This window comes from Acipenser ruthenus, chromosome 1 (assembly GCF_902713425.1).
Source record: "Acipenser ruthenus chromosome 1, fAciRut3.2 maternal haplotype, whole genome shotgun sequence".
Taxonomy (NCBI): domain Eukaryota; kingdom Metazoa; phylum Chordata; class Actinopteri; order Acipenseriformes; family Acipenseridae; genus Acipenser; species Acipenser ruthenus.
This window is the reverse complement of record NC_081189.1, coordinates 101,114,261-101,134,531: the sequence shown is the minus strand read 5'-3', so window position 1 is coordinate 101,134,531 and position 20,271 is coordinate 101,114,261. Positions and strand designations below refer to the sequence as shown.

Genomic DNA, 20,271 nt, shown 5'->3' with positions numbered 1-20,271 from the left:
CATTTTCTCTGGTACTCTTTGCTCACCTCAACGATAAATGAACTCAACATTATTAGAAGTAGCCACTGAAAGCTTACAATATTATAAGAACATTTTATATGCATACAAATGTGTGAAGGTGAAAGTTTACATTGTACTTACAATATTGGGGGGGGGGGGGGGGGGGGTTAGTCAGACAACATTACAAATACGTTTAGGCAAAACCCATGTGAATGATCTGGTGCCTGAGCCCTGGCGGCTGAGGAGGCTCCAATGGTTCAAGCTGAGGGGCTTCTTCCTCCTCACCTTCAAGTGCATCGAGCATTTCTTGATTGCTTAGCAATCTTCGATGTATAGCTATGTTGCAGGAAACAATACGCTACGAAGATCCCAGCTACAGTTTGGGGGTCATATTGAAGCACACCACCTAATTTTTAGTAAACCAAAGGTCACATTCCTAGTGGATCTGTGTGTCCTATTATACACCTGTTCTTCATTCGTTTGTGGATAAGACACAGTTTGTTAAAAGCCAAGGACGCATTGCAAATCCACAAACACCTGTAAGGAAACTTTATTGTAATATTTATTATGCCATTTTCTATACCAAGATTTCATTATTTACTCTTTGTATAATGTAATAGTTTGTATTTGTATAATTCAAATAACATCTACAGTAGAAATCAGTTGCCATACAATGTCCAGATTTGCATTGATCATTTTTGTAACAATACACTTGGTACAAATAACAGTATATCCTTTTAGCAATACAACACATGTTCTGTAAGGTTAAAAATGGTTAAAACAAGTGAATACATCTCATTCATAACCACAAGTATAGAAAAGGCTTAAATATTTTCATAATTACAAATACTGAATGATCTAGGTAGTCTGTAGGAAATTAACCCTGGTCCTGTACATCCTCTCTCTGTATCGCCGGCATCGCAGCCGGGGTCTGTCAATCTCAGGCTCGCACTCAAGCTCTAAAATTACATTTGCTGCTGCAACTGCTGCCCCTCCCAGCAAAGCCATACTGTAGTGTTTATTCTATTTATTTATTTTTAACACCAAAGAACTTAAATACGGTTTCAAGGTGAGTTACATACTTGTATGTTAATTAAAACCCTCCTTCCAAGTGCAAATTAACTCCTGATAAATTATGACAATTAACACAGATTTCCTTTTAAATTCCCACACAAACAAAATAAATAGTCGCAAGAAGCACTGCTCATTAAGATATTAACATTATTTCGTAAATCAACATCATTTCGGAAATCACATTAGCACGATTATTTAATAATGAAATAGGCATAACGACTGCTTGAAAATGTCAAAATCAATGCTACATATGATTTGTTCAGTAACACTGGAGTTATCATTTATGAACTTTTGAAAATCCCGCCCATGGTCTTAACATAAGCAAAAAGGCACTGTTTATATCATTTTTATTACAATACAAACACATAACTGGTGCATTAAGTAACCAAGCTGAGTAAGAATTCTCAGCATACAGAATTGAGCATGCCCTTAAGTGGGTTCTTCCACACTGATATGCTCTGAGCAACTCAGTTATTTAACACACCCAGTGTAACAGGCAGTGACTGCTAACCAGTGTATGATGCAAAATACACCGTGTAACACATTTTTTATTTTTTTTGGTTCCTGGGTAGTAAGTGTTATTTCCTAATTGCTTATGCCTCAAAAGTATAGAAAATGGCTATTATTCCCCACAAACTTTGCTTTTGTGACCAGGACAGTGATATTTTGAAATTTACCTATTTTCCAGAACATTCCAGATAGATTCAGTGCTGAGCAAACTTGGAGTAACTTCTAGAACTTTCTAGAACTTTCCAGTAATATAAATAGTAGTATAAATACAGGGGCCTTAAGCCCACCAGTTCAGTTTAGTTCCAGCTGCCTAAGTGGATACATACAGACGTGCTCAAATTTGTTGGTACCCTTACAGCTCATTGAAATAATGCTTCATTCCTCCTGAAAAGTGATGAAATTAAAAGCTATTTTATCATGTATACTTGCATGCCTTTGGTATGTCATAGAATAAAGCGAAGAAGCTGTGAAAAGAGATGAATTATTGCTTATTCTACTTTGTTGGTACACCTTAGAAAAGATAATAAATAATTGGATTATAGTGATATTTCAAACTAAATAGTTTCTTTAATTAGTATCACACGTCTCCAATCTTGTAATCAGTCATTCAGCCTATTTAAATGGAGAAAAGTAGTCACTGTGCTGCACCACACTGAAATTGGACCAGAGAAAGCAAAGGAGAGAGTTGTCTGAGGAGATCAGAAAGAAAATAATAGACAAGCATGGTAAAGGTAAAGGCTACAAGACCATCTCCAAGCAGCTTGATGTTCCTGTGACAACAGTTGCAAATATTATTAAGAAGTTTAAGGTCCATGGAACTGTAGTCAACCTCCCTGGGCGCGGCCGCAAGAGGAAAATCGACCCCAGAGTGAACAGAAGGATAGTGCGAATGGTAGAAAAAGAACCAAGGATAACTGCCAAAGAGATACAAGCTGAACTCCAAGGTGAAGGTACACCAGTTTCTGATCGCACCATCCATCGCTTTTTGAGCGAAAGTGGGCTCCATGGAAGAAGACCCAGGAGGACTCCACTTTTGACAGAAAAACATAAAAAAGCCAGACTGGAATTTGCTAAAATGCATATTGACAAGCCACAATCCTTTTGGGAGAATGTCCTTTGGACAGATGAGTCAAAACTGGAGCTTTTTGGCAAGTCACATCAGCTCTATGTTCACAGACGAAAAAATGAAGCTTTCAAAGAAAAGAACACCATACCTACAGTGAAACATGGAGGAGGCTTGGTTATGTTTTGGGGCTGCTTTGCTGCGCCTGGCACAGGGTGCCTTGAATCTGTGCAGGGCACAATGAAATCTCAAGACTATCAAGGCATTCTGGTGCGAAACGTACTGCCCAGTGTCAGAAAGCTCTGTCTCAGTCGCAGGTCATGGGTCCTCCAACAGGATAATGACCCAAAACACACAGCTAAAAGCACCCAAGAATGGATAAGAACAAAACATGGGGACTATTCTGAAGTGGCCTTCTATGAGTCCTGATCTGAATCCTATTGAACATCTATGGAAAGAGCTGAAACTTGCAGTCTGGAGAAGGCACCCATCAAACCTGAGACAGCTGGAGCAGTTTGCTCAGGAAGAGTGGGCCAAACTACCTGTTAACAGGTGCAGAAGTCTCATTGAGAGCTACAGAAAACATTTGATTGCAGTGATTGCCTCTAAAGGTTGTGCAACAAAATATTAGGTTAGCGGTCCCATCATTTTTGTCCATGCCATTTTCATTTGTTTTATTATTTACAATATTATGTTGAATAAAAAATCAAAAGCAAAGTCTGATTTCTGTTAAATATGGAATAAACAATGGTGGATGCCAATTACTTTTGTCAGTTTCAAGTTATTTCAGAGAAAATTGTGCATTCTTCGTTTTTTTGTGGAGGGGTACCAACAAATTTGAGCACGTCTGTATCTGCCTTTTTCTGAGATGGCATCAAGAGGCTGCAAGCATCCGGCAGACGCATTTTGCAATGTCTGTGGCCAATTTATCAAGACAAGAGCGAAAAAGTACTCCGTGGAAGCATCTGCTAAGATGTGTGAGGCCTACAAGGCATATTTCGGCATGCCTGTCGGGGATCAAGACAAACCCTGGGCACCTCATTTCACCTGCGAGCACTGCAAAAAAAACTCTGGAAGGTAAGATGGACAATTGTTGCTCGGAATTTTATGTTATAAAATTTGTTAAAATTTTTAAAATTGTAAAAGTTTTTAATTTTAAAATGTTTTACAATTTTCAATGTTATTGAAAAAATATATCATATATGAAAAATGTTGCGAGAATCTCTTACACATTAGTCATGGGTGAAATAAATGTATTTTTGTAGAATGGTACAGAGGGGAAAAGAGAGCCATGAAGTTCGCTATCCCAAGAATTTGGCGGGAACCCACTGACCACTCAAGCAACTGCTACTTCTGCATGGTGGACCCTTCCAAACGTCGGACTGGCAAGAATGCACCTGCTATCACGTATACGGACCTTCCTTCATCCATCGCCCCGGTGCCACACTGCCATGAGCTCCCCGTACCCATTCCTCCGGAGAGAGAGCAGCTGTCTTTAGAAGAGAGCAGCAAGTCAGAGAGCGAGGAAGACGTTGTAGATCCAGATGACAATTTCAGAGGTGGAGCTGAGGAGAGAAACCCATACTACCCCAACCAAAATACCTCAATGACTTGATTAGAGATCTTGGTCTCACCAAGTCCAATGCCGAACTTTTGATGTCTAGGCTCAAGCAGTGGAACTTGTTGGATGAAAGTGTGCAAGTCGCAGATCAGAGGAAGCATCACCAACCTTTTTCCAGCTTCTTCACCCGTCAAGATGGGCTCTGCTTCTGCCTGTAACCAGAACGAGTGGCGCCTCTTCATTGACAGCTCATCTAGGAGCCTCAAAGCCGTGCTGCTCCATAATGGTAACAAGTACCCGTCTCTTCCACTGGCTCACTCGGTGCACCTCAAAGAGGATTACAACAGCATCAAGACCTTGCTGGATGCCTTGAAGTATGATGAGTACGGCTGGGAGGTCATAGGAGACTTCAAAATGGTGGCATTCCTGATGGGTCTCCAAGGCGGTTTTACCAAGTTTCCCTGCTATCTTTGCCTTTGGGACAGCAGGGACACCAAGGCGCACTACCACAGGCGGGACTGGCCACAGCGGACCGAGTTCTCTGTGGGGAGGAACAACGTCAAGTGGGAGCCACTGGTGGACCCCCGGAAGGTGCTGATGCCACCACTGCACATCAAATTGGGCCTTATGAAACAATTTGTCAGAGCTCTAGATAAGGAGTCGGCAGCCTTCAAGTACCTTCAAGACTTCTTCACTAAGCTGTCTGAGGCAAAGGTCAAAGCCGGTGTCTTCGTCGGACCACAGATAAAGAAGATCCTGGAGTGCAATGAATTCCCCAAGAAGCTCACTAGTAAGGAGAAAGCGGCTTGGAACAGCTTTGTCGCAGTGGTTCGGGGCTTCCTGGGCAATCACAATGCCGAAAACTATGTGGAGCTGGTTGAGACTCTGGTGAAGAACTACGGCCCAATGGGCTGTAGGATGTCCCTCAAAGTCCATATCCTTGATGCTCATCTTGATAAATTCAAGGAGAACATGGGAGCGTACTCGGAGGAGCAAGGCGAGCGCTTCCACCAGGATATACTGGACTTTGAACGCCGCTACCAAGGACAGTATAACGAGAACATGATGGGAGACTGCATTTGGGGGCTGATTCGTGAAAGTGATTTACAGTATAATCGTAAATCTCGAAAAACTACTCACTTCTAAATCTTTTGTAGTCATTTTTGTATTACTTTAGTATAATTACATGTTAATTTGGATTCATATGTTGTTTTTTTCTGACTTTATGTGAACGAAGAGACACAAATTCACCCGTTTTCTCATTGGAAATAAGTAAATTTCAAAATATCACTGTCCTGGTCACAAAAGCAAAGTTTGTGGGGAATAATAGCCATTTTCTATACTTTTGAGGCATAAGCAATTAGGAAATAACACTTACTACCCAGGAACAAAAATTGTGTTAAATAGTGATATTAATCCTCAAAGTGACAAAGTGAGCATTGTCAGAAACAATGTGTGTCTTCCAGCCTCTTTTACAGTGTGTTATGAATCTGCACAAATCAGATACTATTACAGTGGCTCTCAAAATTATTCACCCCCCTTGGACTTTTCCACATTTTATTGTGTTACAACATGGAATCAAAATGGACTTAATTAGGAGTTTTTGCCACTGATCAACACAAAGAAAGTCCATAATGTCAAAGTGAAAAATAAAATCTACAAATTGTTCTAAATTAATTACAAATATAAAACAGAAAATAATTGATTGCATAAGTATTCACCCCCTTTGCTATGACACACCTAAATAAGCTCTGGTGCAACCAATTGTCTTTAGAAGTCACATAATTAGTTGAATGGAGTCCACCTGTGTGCAATTGAGATGTTTCACATGATTTCAGGTTAAATACACCTGTCTGGGAGGTCCCACAGTTGGTTAGTATATTTCCTAACAAAAACTACATCATGAAGACGAAGGAACATTCAAAGCAAATCCGGAATAAGGTTCTTCAAAAGCACCAATCAGGGGTAGGATATAAGAACATTTCCAAGGCATTGAATATCCTGCAGAGCACAGCAAAGTCCATTATTAAGAAATTGAGAGAATATGGCACAACTGTGAATCTGTCTAGAACAGGCCGTCTTCAAAAACTGAGTATCCAGGCGAGAAGGGTACTAGTCAGGGAGGCCACCAAGAGGCCAATGGCAACTCTAAAGGAGTTACAGTCTTCCACAGCTGAGCTGGGAGACACTGTGCATACGGCAACAATAGCCCAGGTGCTTCACAAAACTGGCCTTTATGGGTGAGTGGCAAAAAGAAAGCCATTGTTGAAAAAAACTCACATCAAATCTCGGCTAGAGTTTGCCAGAAGGCATGTGGGAGACTGAGACCAAGTGGGAAAAGTTTCTATGGTCTGATGAGACCAAAATAGAGCTTTTGGGCCTCAACGCTAAGCGCTATGTTTGGTGCAAGCCTAACACCGCACATCATCCTGAGAACACCATCCCTACCGTGAAGCATGGTGGTGGCAGCATCATGCTATGGGGATGCTTCTCTGCATCAGGGCCTGGAAAGCTCGTGAAGATAGAGGGCAAAATGGATGCAACAAAGTACAGAGAAATCCTGGAGGAAAACCTGCTGAAGTCTGCAAGAGACCTGGGACTTGGGAGAAGATTCATCTTCCAGCAGGACAATGACCCCAAACATACAGCCAAAGCCACACTGGAGTGGCTTAAAAACAAAAAGGTCAATGTCCTGGAGTGACCCAGTCAAAGCCCAGACCTCAATCCAATTGAGAATATGTGGAAAGAGTTGGAAATTGCTGTTCACCAAAGGTCTCCGTCCAACTTGTCAGACTTGAACAAAAGTTATTGTATTTCTTGCTCTTATTGTATTACTTGTATTGTAACACTTGAAATGTATTTGCTTACGATTGTAAGTCGCCCTGGATAAGGGTGTCTGCTAAGAAATAAATAATAGTAATAATAAGAACTTGACGCAGCTTGCGCAATTTTGCAAAGAAGAATGGGCAAAAATTGCAGTGTCCAGATGTGCAAAGCTGGTAGAGACTTATCCAAATAGACTCATGGCTGTAATTGCTGCCAAAGGTGCCTCTACCAAATATTGACTCAAGGGGGTGAATACTTATGCAATCAATTATTTTCTGTTTTGTATTTGTAATTGATATAGAACAATTTGTAGATTTTATTTATCACTTTGACATTATGGACTTTTTTGTGTTGATCAGTGGCAAAAACTAATTAAATCCATTTTGATTCCATGTTGTAACACAATAAAATGTGGAAAAGTCCAAGGGGGGTGAATACTTTTGAGAGCCACTGTATTTCTTTTTAAATATTTTTCATCCCTGCTTGCTTCCTTCTGCAATTTATGTTGCTGTGTTGGAATTGGTTTAGGTGTTTAGCCTAGTCGTCTTTGCAAAGTCCATGTTTCACTTTAACAGAACCAGTCATACATTACAAGTTGGTACAATCAGACACAGATCAGCTCTCTACCTGATGATTACAAAAGCCTTTTTGGCCTTTTACTTCAGTGAGTTTGTGAACAGAATTGAGTTTCATGCTTCCAAAATGACCATGGATATATTGCCACCTTTTTAGAGCCAATGCTGCCAATGCTAAATCTGCTTGAGTAAAAGTGTGTATGACATCTTTGAGAGTGATTTCAAGTTTGAGCAGTGGGTGTGTGATAGGGAGAGAATGAATCAATGCTGTAAGTCTCCCTCTCGTCCTGTGATAGCGCTGCGTAAGGATGGTCGGGCTCACACAAAATGGTTGACTAGAGCACTTCCTATGAAACTGGAAGTCTGCCATTTTGTGCCGAAGCGGAGCTGCATGGTATCTGAGTTTCCAAACTGTGATCAGCTGTGCTGCATACAGCACTTGGCTGGTTCGTAGGGATGCACTGATTGCAGGACGGGGCTCAGGTGTTTATAAGGAATGCAGCTCATTCACTCACCCCCTTGCACTTTGGAAACAAAGACTGAAACGCCGTCAGGATTTATTGTTTACCTTTTCCAGACTGACAAACTCGTGGCTGAAGCTATTCCATCCCGGACTTTGGACTCGCCACTTACTCACGGATCCACCCTGGTCTGAAGGAGCACTTCACTACACCTCCCTGAGCACATAAAGAGATGGCCAGTGGAGCAGTGTTTGTGTGTAGAACTGTTTTTGTGTTTGAACTGTTTATTTTGCCCTGTGTTGTAACCAATCTCTGGTTTTAACCAGGAGTTTTACTTTGTGCTGTTTTATTTTGTGCAACCTTAATTTATAACCTGGTCTCAGCCATTGCTGGTTTCTTTGAGTTCCCCTGGAATAAAGTACCCGTGTAAGGGTTTGGACTATCCCTTGTTTCCTGTGATGTCATTTTGCACGCTACCACTTGTCTTCCCATGACAGGGTGTCAAAATGTGGCCCCTTTTCAGTGCTTTTTCAACTACTTGGTGATATAACTATGAGGCAATATAATGCTATTAACAAAAGAATCTTCAAGCTTCTTTTTTCTCCATTTACCTGAACAGAAAGGATTTGTTTGTATCACCTCATCCGCAAAGTTTTGTATAGCTATATATTCTGTAAGGGATCACCATTCCCCATTGTTGCACTCTATTGTTGTTTTCTATTCTCCCATTCCAGAGCTTAACTCTTCGATTCAGAGAATTACATCACGCATGAAACCTGTTAATTGTGCAAAACTTTTCAAAGGCTTTGCCACCCAATGTGATAACTTTCAATTTCGTCTTTATCGGATCAGCTGCAATAAACTATCCCTGAGAGCATGTAACCTGAATGTCAATCTTATGTAACCCAGTGCAATTCCTCAATACAGACCTTGTTTACTAGCAAACAAGAAGACTTACTGGACTAGAACCTTTCTGATTCTCTAGAAGCAGGTCAGACATGATCCTACTACTGCAGTACCTTATTGGATAATGCTGTAGATAAAGTGGGCCATGTAACATATGATTGTTGACATTCAATGTTTACTGCAGCTCATCCCCATTTTTTTTTTTTTTTTTAATACAAGGGCAGTGATTTATTAAAGGTTTAATGGACATTTGTCAAAAGTAGTAACTGAATAGTTCAAATCCAAGTTCTAAATCCTCTTTTATATCCACAGGTATATCTCTTCTTTATTGATGACTCTGCTGGTTCTCTGACGTTATTCACTGATTCATCACACCAAACTTCTGAAAGGGTCACTATTAGCATCCTATTAGTCACAATGAGAACACATGCTTGTTTTACACATGCATCCATTAAACCTGGCCATATCATCTGCAAAATGGATTTGCAGCCATACTCCCTTCTCTTCTGGCCAGCACCAACAAATGTCCATGTTACAGTGAATTGTCACCACACGACATCTCTTTCTGCTGGTTTTCTTTTAGCCAAATTAAGTGGAATTCATTAAATTGTAATTTATTATTTTCAATGACTTCAAAATCCTCAATCAGAATTATAAAGTAAAACTATTAATTCATACATTATTTAATTTGTATTTTAAGAATTATTGTCTTAATGAAGGTGTTTTTTCTTATAGAATAATGAATACAATAAAATTAGTTCATAATTATATTGTTGTAGACAGTAATTACCATCACACAATGACATGTATTATTTGTCGGTTTATCTTTGTACCTCACATTTTCACAGATCCGTACTTCAGAAGCAAATTACTTTTTTGCATGGATTATATTAGTTTATTCAATTTAATTTGAAATAATGGAGAGAACACAGCTTTAACAAAAAACGTATATTTTGTATTTTTCATCGACAGGCTTCCTGCAAAACAAAGATAACATAAGTTCTGGAGGCAATCTCAAAACCACAGGGAGCCTGTGTTTTGCTCATAGCCATAATAAATGTTGTCTTATGTACATTTGCATTATAATATGCCCATCAAGAGACCTATTCTCTTTCCACAAAAAGAATCACACAGGGTTAACAAAAGGAAAGAAATGACTTGCTTTGGGTATCAGTAGAGGTCTTTGTAGCAGCTGAGCAAGGCAAGAGTTTCATGAGCCGCTCTTTAATGCTGCGTTTGATGCTCCTCTGAGGATAGATGAAACCTAGAAGATACATCAGTCTTGATTAATACCACTATCTCAGTGACGAGTCCTGTGCATGCTGCATATACAGTAACACTGCAATGCTGAGGAGCTGGAGTGGGGAAACAGGCATCAGGCATAGTCATCCATTTCAAGCATTTCAATTGAGGACCTTAATTCAGAACAACATTGCTTTGTGACTCTTATTTATTTAGCATGCTCACTCAGTGTGTGTTTTAGACTTACAGTTCATTCATTTTGTAACTCACAAAATATGTAATATTTCCCAATGCCCTATGCTCCAACACACTGCGACTGTAGCCTCAATCAGTTATAAACATTACATTGTCTTACACTTCACATTCATTCCTAAAAAAAATAATTAAACCAAACATACATGAATTACTAAACTATATATGAATAATTTGTATGTATTTTCAAATGCAGGGTACTTTACGAAATGTAGTAAATAATAAGATAAAAGTTTAGGTTCGGTATCATGAGCGGAGAATAGATTGTCCACCCATATCCATACCAAGGCCTTGCCAAATAGGGATCATGGGTCAAAGGGGGATCCATAAGCATTCAATGGCATATTTGAAACAATTTTGCTTTCCAATAAAGCATTACTAGTGCACAAAATTGCCCAACAGCCTTCATCTATACCAGTCAGTCAATTTTGCAAAAGTATCACAAAAAAATGTTTAATTTTAAAAAGAATGGCTGAAAATGTAATGTGACACAACATGCAAAGGCATCACAGAATACAGAAAATGCCATGTGTCCTGATATGAGAAGAAAAAAGTATGAAACCTAACGGGTTTGGAAAAAACACACACAACTGTTAAATCTTTGACTGCAGTTCAATAGTTTAGTGTTATCTTTACCAGAGTAAGTTCAGTTTATAACCAGACTCCTATTCTATCACAAAGTGCACTGTTAATTGTGAGTGACAGTGGGGGGGAAAAAAAGAACTGATTGAAGATGGGCAAAACACCAGCAGCTTCAACACCAATAGAAATTGTCTATCTGTATCACAAACTCATTCGACTCATTAGTCCCATCGTACATTTTAGTGTAAAGCAATGACAAACCACTGTGTTTTGATGCATGTATTGTAGTGATGACAACCACAGTCATGCTGCACTGTAAATTGTATATCCGCTTTATCAAACCATCTTTTCTTCAAATTCAATTTGTTTTTTCAATTAAAAGACAGCTTTGGGCATTTCATTATAGGTTTATCTATTAGAAAGTCTTTAACAGAAAGAAAATTGAAATTCCAAATATTAAAGCAAAAACATTTATTTTCATATTATAAAGGCTGAAGGCAGTGTCTCGCAGCTTCTGTGGAACCTGCTGTTTTAAGATTCTTTCTGAAAAAAAAATGCCTGATACTACTTTGAAGAACTACAGCATGATTTGTCTTATTTGAATCCCCTCCAGACAGATTGAACATCATTGTAATTGCTTTTTTAGTTTCTCTTATTTCCTAAAAGTGATTGCATAGCAATCATACTCGTTGGTTTTAGATAGAGTTGCTCTAAGTATTTTGTTTTTGTGTGTGATCAAATGTTTATAGGGGAGAATACAAAAACATAATTTTAAATACAGTAATTCCCCCCCTCTTTTTTCAGTGTTCTGTATTTCATTTATTTTATTAAATAACTGTTTTTTGAACAGTGTTTATAAACATTTGTTTAAACAGCGCTCTATAAAACGAGAATAAATGAATAAAGCTTTTATAAAATAGTTGAAAGGGGATTTGTGAATAGCAAATGTTATTAAAATAAATCGGAATTGGCTTTAAAAAAAACAGTCCTTAAATAATTTCTTAATGTGTTTTTATGTCATTTTCTGTGACAAGTATACTGTACTTTAGCTCTAGGTCATATCCATCAATTTAAAAGGAAATTAATATATTATACTATATATATATATATATATATATATATATATATATATATATATATATATATATATATATATATATATATATATATATATATATATATACATATATACACACACAGACACACACATACATACACAAACACAGAATTCATAGCCTTTAACAAAAATTCTAATCAGTTTTACTGTCTGTACATGGATTAATCTGTTACAATTAACAGTTCCTAAAAACTTCATTTGACTTGTGTTTTAAATTTCTTAAACATTTCTTACATTTCTTAAAACAACCATGCATACCATTATATTCCTGTCCACTATTAGGAAAATTTTTTTTTTCCTAATAGTGGACACTATTTCCTGTCCACTATTAGGAAAAAATGTATAGGTCTTTTCACACTAGCCATTTCGACCAACAAGCACTTTCACATTGCCAGTTTCAAACCGAGACAAAACTGTTTTACCGGGGTGAACTCACCCCTGACAAAGTAGGATTGAGAATTTTCAACCCAGGATGAAGCGCTCACCTTGGGTTGAAAAATTGAATGTGAATGCAACAAGGTTACGCTCGCCTCGGGTTGAAAATGCGCATTACAGTAGCCAAAAACAAACGTCAAGGGGCAAGGTTAACAGATCCACGTGCAGTTGTAAAAAAAAAAAAAAATGTTAAGTGTTATGGAGTGATGATGATGTCCGGGAGCTGCTCAGTCTGGGCAAATGAAAATATCCAGCGGCAGCTGGATGGAACAAAAATAAACTTAAACAGTAGCACCCGGGATTGTGATTGTTGTCGTAGTTACCTGAAACGGTTACGTCTTGCACGGAGCACACGTTGCCAGCGCCTCCTGTACACAAGCCCTCCTTCGCAAAATAATCAAAACCAATGAAAGCCGTGTCGGGAGCCATTGGATATTTTCTTCCGCCACTGCGTTTGACACGGGTTGAAAATATGCAGTGTGAAACGGTCACGTCCAACCCCAGGGCGAATCTTAACCCGAGAACTGTAGAGCACGGCAAATGTGAATGCATGCAGGGATGAACTCAGGGGGGAGTCACCCCAGGGCCACCCCGTGTCGACTCAGCCCGAGTTTTGGTGGTGTAGTGTGAAAAGCTCTTCTGTTTTATTTATATTTGTGGTTGTAAAACCGACAATGGCTACTAGTGGCAAGTAGTTTTGTAAAACATGTATGTTTATGAGTAGGTAACAATGTGATTAGCAACAGCTGAGGGTACATCCATTTTAGTTAGCAATTAGGGGCCAAGCTGTGACAATGGTATATAAAGCCAGGTGCAGAGCCATCCCTCTGTTTGTTTTGTTTGGAGGAAAAATAGGTGCTGTGTGCTTTTACTATGTTACCTACTACACAAACCACATGTTCTTGAGGAGGAGGGAGCATTCTGCAAACTGGCAAAAACATGTATGCATTATTTGTAAGTGAGTAATCTATTTATTTTAGAGAGGTAAAGGGAGTAGCCCTCCTCTAATAGTTAGGGAGTCTTTTGTTTAGTTAGTGCCATTGACGGCAGGTTTGTTTTATTATTTGGATAGGGGAGTTTTCCCATGTTTTTGTTAAATGTGTATGCAATAAAACCAGCAATTTTTAAAAAAAAATCATGGTGTCCTTCAGCTGCCTCTTTCACCTGCATTGATCACAGCATAGAGGGAGGTATTGCCCTCAGTACACCACTAGGGGCAAACTTCTACACTATACAGTCGTCTCTGGCTAAGAGCGAAGTATTATCTTAGCCGAAGTGTTCTTTAAAGAATCAAATAAATATTTATTTATTACTTGTCATGACGCACATGCATCAACATATAAAATGAAAAGAATAAGTAAGAGAAAAGCAATAGACAAGTGTATGTTAATAAACTATAATAAAGTAACAGACAAACTAACGTTAATAAACTGTCAAACTAAATTAACACAGCACCCTTACACAGCAGCAGCTCTAGATGAATTATGAATACCTGTACAGAAGCAATATTCAAGATATGCACAACATTTAAAAGAATGGTAAAGCAACTCACCAGAACGGAAAACACCAAATTGCTCAGCTACTTAGAAATGCGAAGAAATAAATAATAATAATAATAATAATAATAATAATAATAATAATACTTGTGTCTGATTCATGGGTTTTCCAGGAGCTCAAACAATTTACAACTTTTTATAGCACGATAAACAGCGGCGTGTTTCACCGTTTGTTTACATGCCATTTTATAGCGAACAGGTGCACTCACGGAAATCAGAATGCAAAAACGAGGGAATTATATGATGGTGGTTCTAGAAAGATTGATTAAACCAATCAGAGTGCCTCAAGACACTCTCATGATGACAAGTCACATTTGAAAAGATTGACTAAACCATTTTAATTTAATTTTGATGATGATGAGTTATCAGGTTACAGTACTTTATAAGTGAACAAATCGCTTGCGGTGCCAAAAAAGGTGTTATTTTAAGAAAAGTTCCTGTTCCTTTAGGCAGAGCATTCACAATGGAAAAAATCTGTTTCATCACAAGGGTGTTCTCTAAGCGAAGTGTTCTCTTAGGAGGTGTTCCTATATGCGGAGAATACTATGTGTGTAATAAATATATATATTATATATATATATATATATATATATATATACACACACACACACACACATACATACATACATATATACACACACAGAGTACTGTGCAAAAGTTTTAGGCAGGTGTGAAAAAATGCTGTAAAGTAAGAATGCTTTCAAAAATAGACATGTTAATAGTTTATATTTATCAATTAACAAAATGCAAAGTGAGTGAACAGAAGAAAAATCTACATCAAACCAATATTTGGTGTGACCACCCTTTGCCTTCAAAACAGCATCAATTCTTCTAGGTACGCTTGCACACAGTTTTTGAAGGAACTCGGCAGGTAGGTTGGCCCAAACATCTTGGAGAACTAACCACAGTTCTTCTGTGGATTTAGGCAGCCTCAGTTGCTTCTCTCTCTTCATGTAATCCCAGACAGACTCGATGATGTTGAGATCAGGGCTCTGTGGGGGCCATACCATCACTTCCAGGACTCCTTCTTGTTCTTTATGCTGAAGATAGTTCTTAATGACTTTTGCTGTATGTTTGGGGTCGTTGTCATGCTGCAGAATAAATTTGGGGCCAATCAGATGCCTCCCTGATGGTATTGCATGATGGATAAGTATCTGCCTGTACTTCTCAGCATTGAGGAGACCATTAATTCTGACCAAATCCCCAACTCCATTTGCAGAAATGCAGCCCCAAACTTGCAAGGAACCTCCACCATGCTTCACTGCTTCTGCTACAGCCAAATATTTCAAATTTTGACTCATCAGTCCAGAGCACCTGCTGCCATTTTTCTGCACCACAGTTCCTGTGTTTTCGTGCATAGTTGAGTCGCTTGGCCTTGTTTCCACGTCGGAGGTATGGCTTTTTGGCTGCAAGTCTTCCATGAAGGCCACTTCTGACTAGACTTCTCCGGACAGTAGATGGGTGTACCAGGGTCCCACTGTTTTCTGCCAATTCTGAGCTGATGGCACTGCTGGACATCTTCCGATTGCGAAGGGAAGTAAGCATGATGTGTCTTTCATCTGCTGCAGTAAGTTTCCTTGGCCGACCACTGCGTCTACGGTCCTCAACGTTGCCCGTTTCTTTGTGCTTCTTCAAAAGAGCTTGGACAGCACATCTGGAAACCCCTGTCTGCCTTGAAATTTCTGCCTGGAAGAGACCTTGCTGATGCAGTATAACTACCTTGTGTCTTGTTGCTGTGCTCAGTCTTGCCATGGTGTATGACTTCTGACAGTAAACTGTCTTCAGCAACCTCACCTTGTTAGCCGAGTTTGGCTGTTCCTCACCCAGTTGTATTCCTCCTACACAGCTGTTTCTGTTTCAGTTAATGATTGTGTTTCAACCTACATATTGAATTGATGATCATTAGCACCTGTTTGGTATAATTGTTTAATCATACACCTGACTATATGCCTACAAAATCCCTGACTTTGTACAAGTGTACCTAGAAGAATTGATGCTGTTTTGAAGGCAAAGGGTGGTCACACCAAGTATGGATTTGATTTAGATTTTTCTTCTGTTCACTCACATTGCATTTAGTTAATTGATAAATATAATGTATTAACATGTCTATTTTTGAAAGCATTCTTACTTTACAGCATTTTTTCACACCTGCCTAAAACTTTTGCACAGTACTGTATATATATATATATATATATATATATATATATATATATATATATATATATATATAAATCCAGGGCTGGCAATGGAACGTGAAACAAGCAATTTGATTGTTTGAGGAAGGTTCCAGCTGTCCATATATTGGATGGATACGGACAGCTGGAGCCTTGTCACATTCAAAATCACTGTGCTGCATCCACAGATTTTAAAGTACCGTAGCCATCTTGTTTAGAGTTACAGATGTACACCAAGTATAAAACTGAGTGACCAATTACCAGCAAAAAAGTAGTGTAGATATGCTGATTTGGATGAAGAACAATTAAATGAACTGGAAGATAGCAAAACAGAATACCCCCCCCCCCCCCAAAAAAAAAAAGTTAAAATATTGCTGTCTTTATTGTCACTCACTCCGACTTTGTCACTTCAAGTAATGTATTTTTAGTGGTTTTAAACGCTACAGAAAAAAACAAAAACGACACAACTGCACATATCCACCCGTCTCCGACACAGACCTTGAAAAATGACTGAAATCCATTATTTTACTCCCGTTCTGCTGAAACAGCGTCTTGCATTCACAGAATATAGATGTATTCAGTGCTGTCTCAACTCCGCCTCCTGGTGGATATTTAAAATGGGAATGTAAAATTCAACACATCAAAAACAAACATTTACTTACTTTTCCATGTTTCAATTAAATCAATGTACTCAGCTTAATTTAGTGTGTAGTTCAAAGTTCTAAATGGGACTACTTTTGTGGTCCCTTTATTGGCGTAAGGATATTTAATAATAATAAAAAATAGCAATATTGTATGAAGTTCAGCTATTCTTACACCCTTACCCTAGCATATTTATGTCCCGCCTCTGCTCACTAATGATTGGACACCTGCATAACAAGGGGCGGATCTTTGATTCTCCCATTTTTTTAAACCTACTAAAAGACCCAGAGTGGCTCATCCAGTTAAAGCGCTGCCACTGGGAGCGCAGGATGAGTTATACAGCTTGAACAGTGCCGGTTTGCGCCCGGGCTGTGGAAAGAGACTTTGGTGAGAACTCCGAAGTGTCTCAGTTTAATGAAAAACTGTGAGATTTGCATCTCAACGGAAAATAAGTAAGCCATAGATATTTAAATGCAGTGGTAGTCCTGACAGTAAAATACTGTAATGTCATTTTAATTCAAAGGCCATTACATGTAACGCCGCACGGCTGTTAAACTAGGCACCCTCACGAGACGATCACTTCTCAAGTATACTGTAGTAAAATAGGATTCTGCAGCCTTGAGTAAACATAATCATGATCATACAACAAGCTGCTTACCCACGAGGACTTGTTTTGATGTACTGTCCTCAGTGATTAAATGCTAGTAAATGCCATAATGTTTGTCACATTATTTCACAGCTGGCTGAAACAGAAAGGTTTGATATTTTACTTTAGACAGGGTTGTTGATATGATGTCACCTGCGATTTCCAATATGCACATGAGCATCAGCTGGTAAAACCCTGTACAGAATGAGCATGAAACAGGGTTTTCATGCATTGTATTTTAACAGAGAACTACAACTTTTGTCAACAGGTGCATATTCCATCTCTTGTTTTACGCGTGGACATCAGCTCAGATATTAAAAGATATTAAATGATTTTATGTATTGAACAGACGTTTTATCCTGTCCCATTATAATGCCAGATACTGTTACACAGTGAACACAAATTGAGATTGGTAGCAAAAAAAAAAAAAAAAAAAGCGCTATTTTGCTTTCCTCAACATTACTGGACTTCATTGATTTCAACGTTGACACATTTGAAATACTAAATACTAAATTAAATGCATGTATTCATATTTCATAGTGATTAAATACATTCAATTTTTCATATTGGCTTGAAGTAAAGATATTATTGATAAGGCCTAATTTTAGTACCTATACTCAATACTAAGAACTTACTAGAAGCCCTAATTGTTTTCCAAGAGGAAGATGAGGAAGACCGTGAAGATGGTTCCCTGCGTCAGCTACTTTTCCAGGTGCATCATCCGGTCTCCCTTGGCACAGAGCCATGGGGTGAGGATACAGCCACCTCTCTAACCAAAGGGTGATGGGGAATAGTGCTGTGTAGGAGTAAGGGACACTGTTCACCAGTGCCTCCTTGGTGTACTCTGGCCCCAGGCAGGAAGAGCATCTGCCGTCCTCAACAGGCAGACTGGCCTTGCATGTCTCTCGGACAAGAAGCAAGCAATGCAGTGTACGGTATACAGATGTACATCTGTTGCCTTAATCTGCTTATAGATAGCAACTGGGCGCGTCAAGACCCGAACAACACCGTTTTGGTACCGGACCGGGGGTGTGACGTTAGCACCGGGTCGGTACGATATGGTACCAGGTCGGAGTTGGGCGGTGACTTTAGCACCAGGTCAGTACAGTATGGTACGGGTACCGTACCTTGTCGGTACCAGTTCGGTGATTTTAGCACCGGGTCAGGAACAGAGCAGGTCGCTGACCTCGGTACCATTACAGTACGGGTCCACCGGTTCGTAGTCATTGCAGGTAGCAATGCACAGGGATTCCCTTATGTACAAACCACTGGCAAAACCACTCAGCCAGTACACATACGAAACTGAGGGAAGCCTGCTTGTTCAACGTACTAGCCTTTGCAGTGATGATGCTAAAAGCAGTCACCAAAACAGCATCAAGATACTGTGGATGAGATTGCAAGCAATCAACATCCGAAGCGCGTATCTTGGTCCTGCGCAGTGCTGCTGAGCCCAGCAGCTGCTCTCACTGTACGTGTACAAAGCACCACGTTGAAGACCAGCCTGCAGACAGAGGTAACAAGTACTTATCTGAACAAGGTTCATCCATCAGGTCAGTCTTGAAAGGAAAAATGGCATAGAGGTCTGTGAGTGCAGTGCTTTTATGGCCTCCAGGGAGGGCCATGATGGTGTCACAGGCTCTGTAAGTAGCTTTGTTATAGCTTAATCAGGTTTCGGGGTCTTCAGGAGGTAATTACCCATGCAGTAATGGTTACATTTCATACTGTCATACAATCAACTACTAATTTAAACAAATAATTTAAACATTATATGTTATACAGCAAATAAGCCCCTTAGCAAAAAATCCCAGATGCAAACATACATGTTATATGAATAATTCAGGATCACATCAACCTTATACATAATTATTAAATCTATTGTCAATGTTGACTTTTAAATGTATAGCTTTGATTATACCATACTGTGATGAAAAATAAAAACCATTATCAAGTATATTTTAATAGTGTTTTCTAGTTCAAGTCATTAAGCACCCACAGGCTATCATCTTCAAAGATCTTCAATGCAACATGGATGAGAGGGATTGGATTAGAAAACAGGAGCGCACAGACATATTTCAGTCTTTGTGAAAGTTAGTCAGTCAAGACTGATGTTTATTAATAACACGGCAGTTTAGTATTGTGATACATTTAATAAAATTGATCTATACTGACTAACTGTAGGTGGGTGCAGGCACCACTGGGCAGTGACTATGAAACAGGTAGGTGTAGGCACCACTGGACAGTGACTATGAATACAGGTAGGTGCAGGCACCACTGGACAGCATGTGGCTAAGCATGGTTTCATCTAAAGATTTACTAGCTTATAGGTATTTCTTACAACCCACATACAATATAACTTATTTGGAACTACTGTAGTAATGTGGTCTGATGAAGAATTACAGCTATATATATAGAACTGCTTTATCCAAAAATATTTCTGCCAGTTTCTGGGTAGTGTGAATCACCAGAAAACTGCTATCTCTTCCTGTCCATGAAGCTTTAAGTCTCCACTGTAGCTACTGTCTGATAACAGTATTTTAGTCTATTTTCATGTTTGAAATTTAAGCAAGACCATTTTCATTGTTGATGTACAAACTAATGGGCACTAGAGGTTTTCTTTTTTTTTCAAACACTAATCCGTGTGGGGCTTTG

At 39.0% G+C, this 20,271-nt stretch overlaps 1 protein-coding gene across 7 annotated transcripts in view; it reads right to left on the bottom strand.

Annotated features, from left to right (window-relative positions):
- kcnip4a (potassium voltage-gated channel interacting protein 4a) overlaps positions 1-20,271 on the bottom strand; it is a 353,710-nt gene that overhangs the window by 39,385 nt on the left and 294,054 nt on the right. The window contains exon 2 of one of the 7 annotated variants that reach the window (XM_059032735.1): positions 10,135-10,240. The exons of the other annotated variants lie outside the window; for them this stretch is intronic. Coding sequence (XP_058888718.1) covers positions 10,135-10,240 — 106 coding nt within the window. The remainder of the gene's footprint in view (positions 1-10,134; positions 10,241-20,271) is intronic. 7 annotated transcript variants of the gene reach the window in all.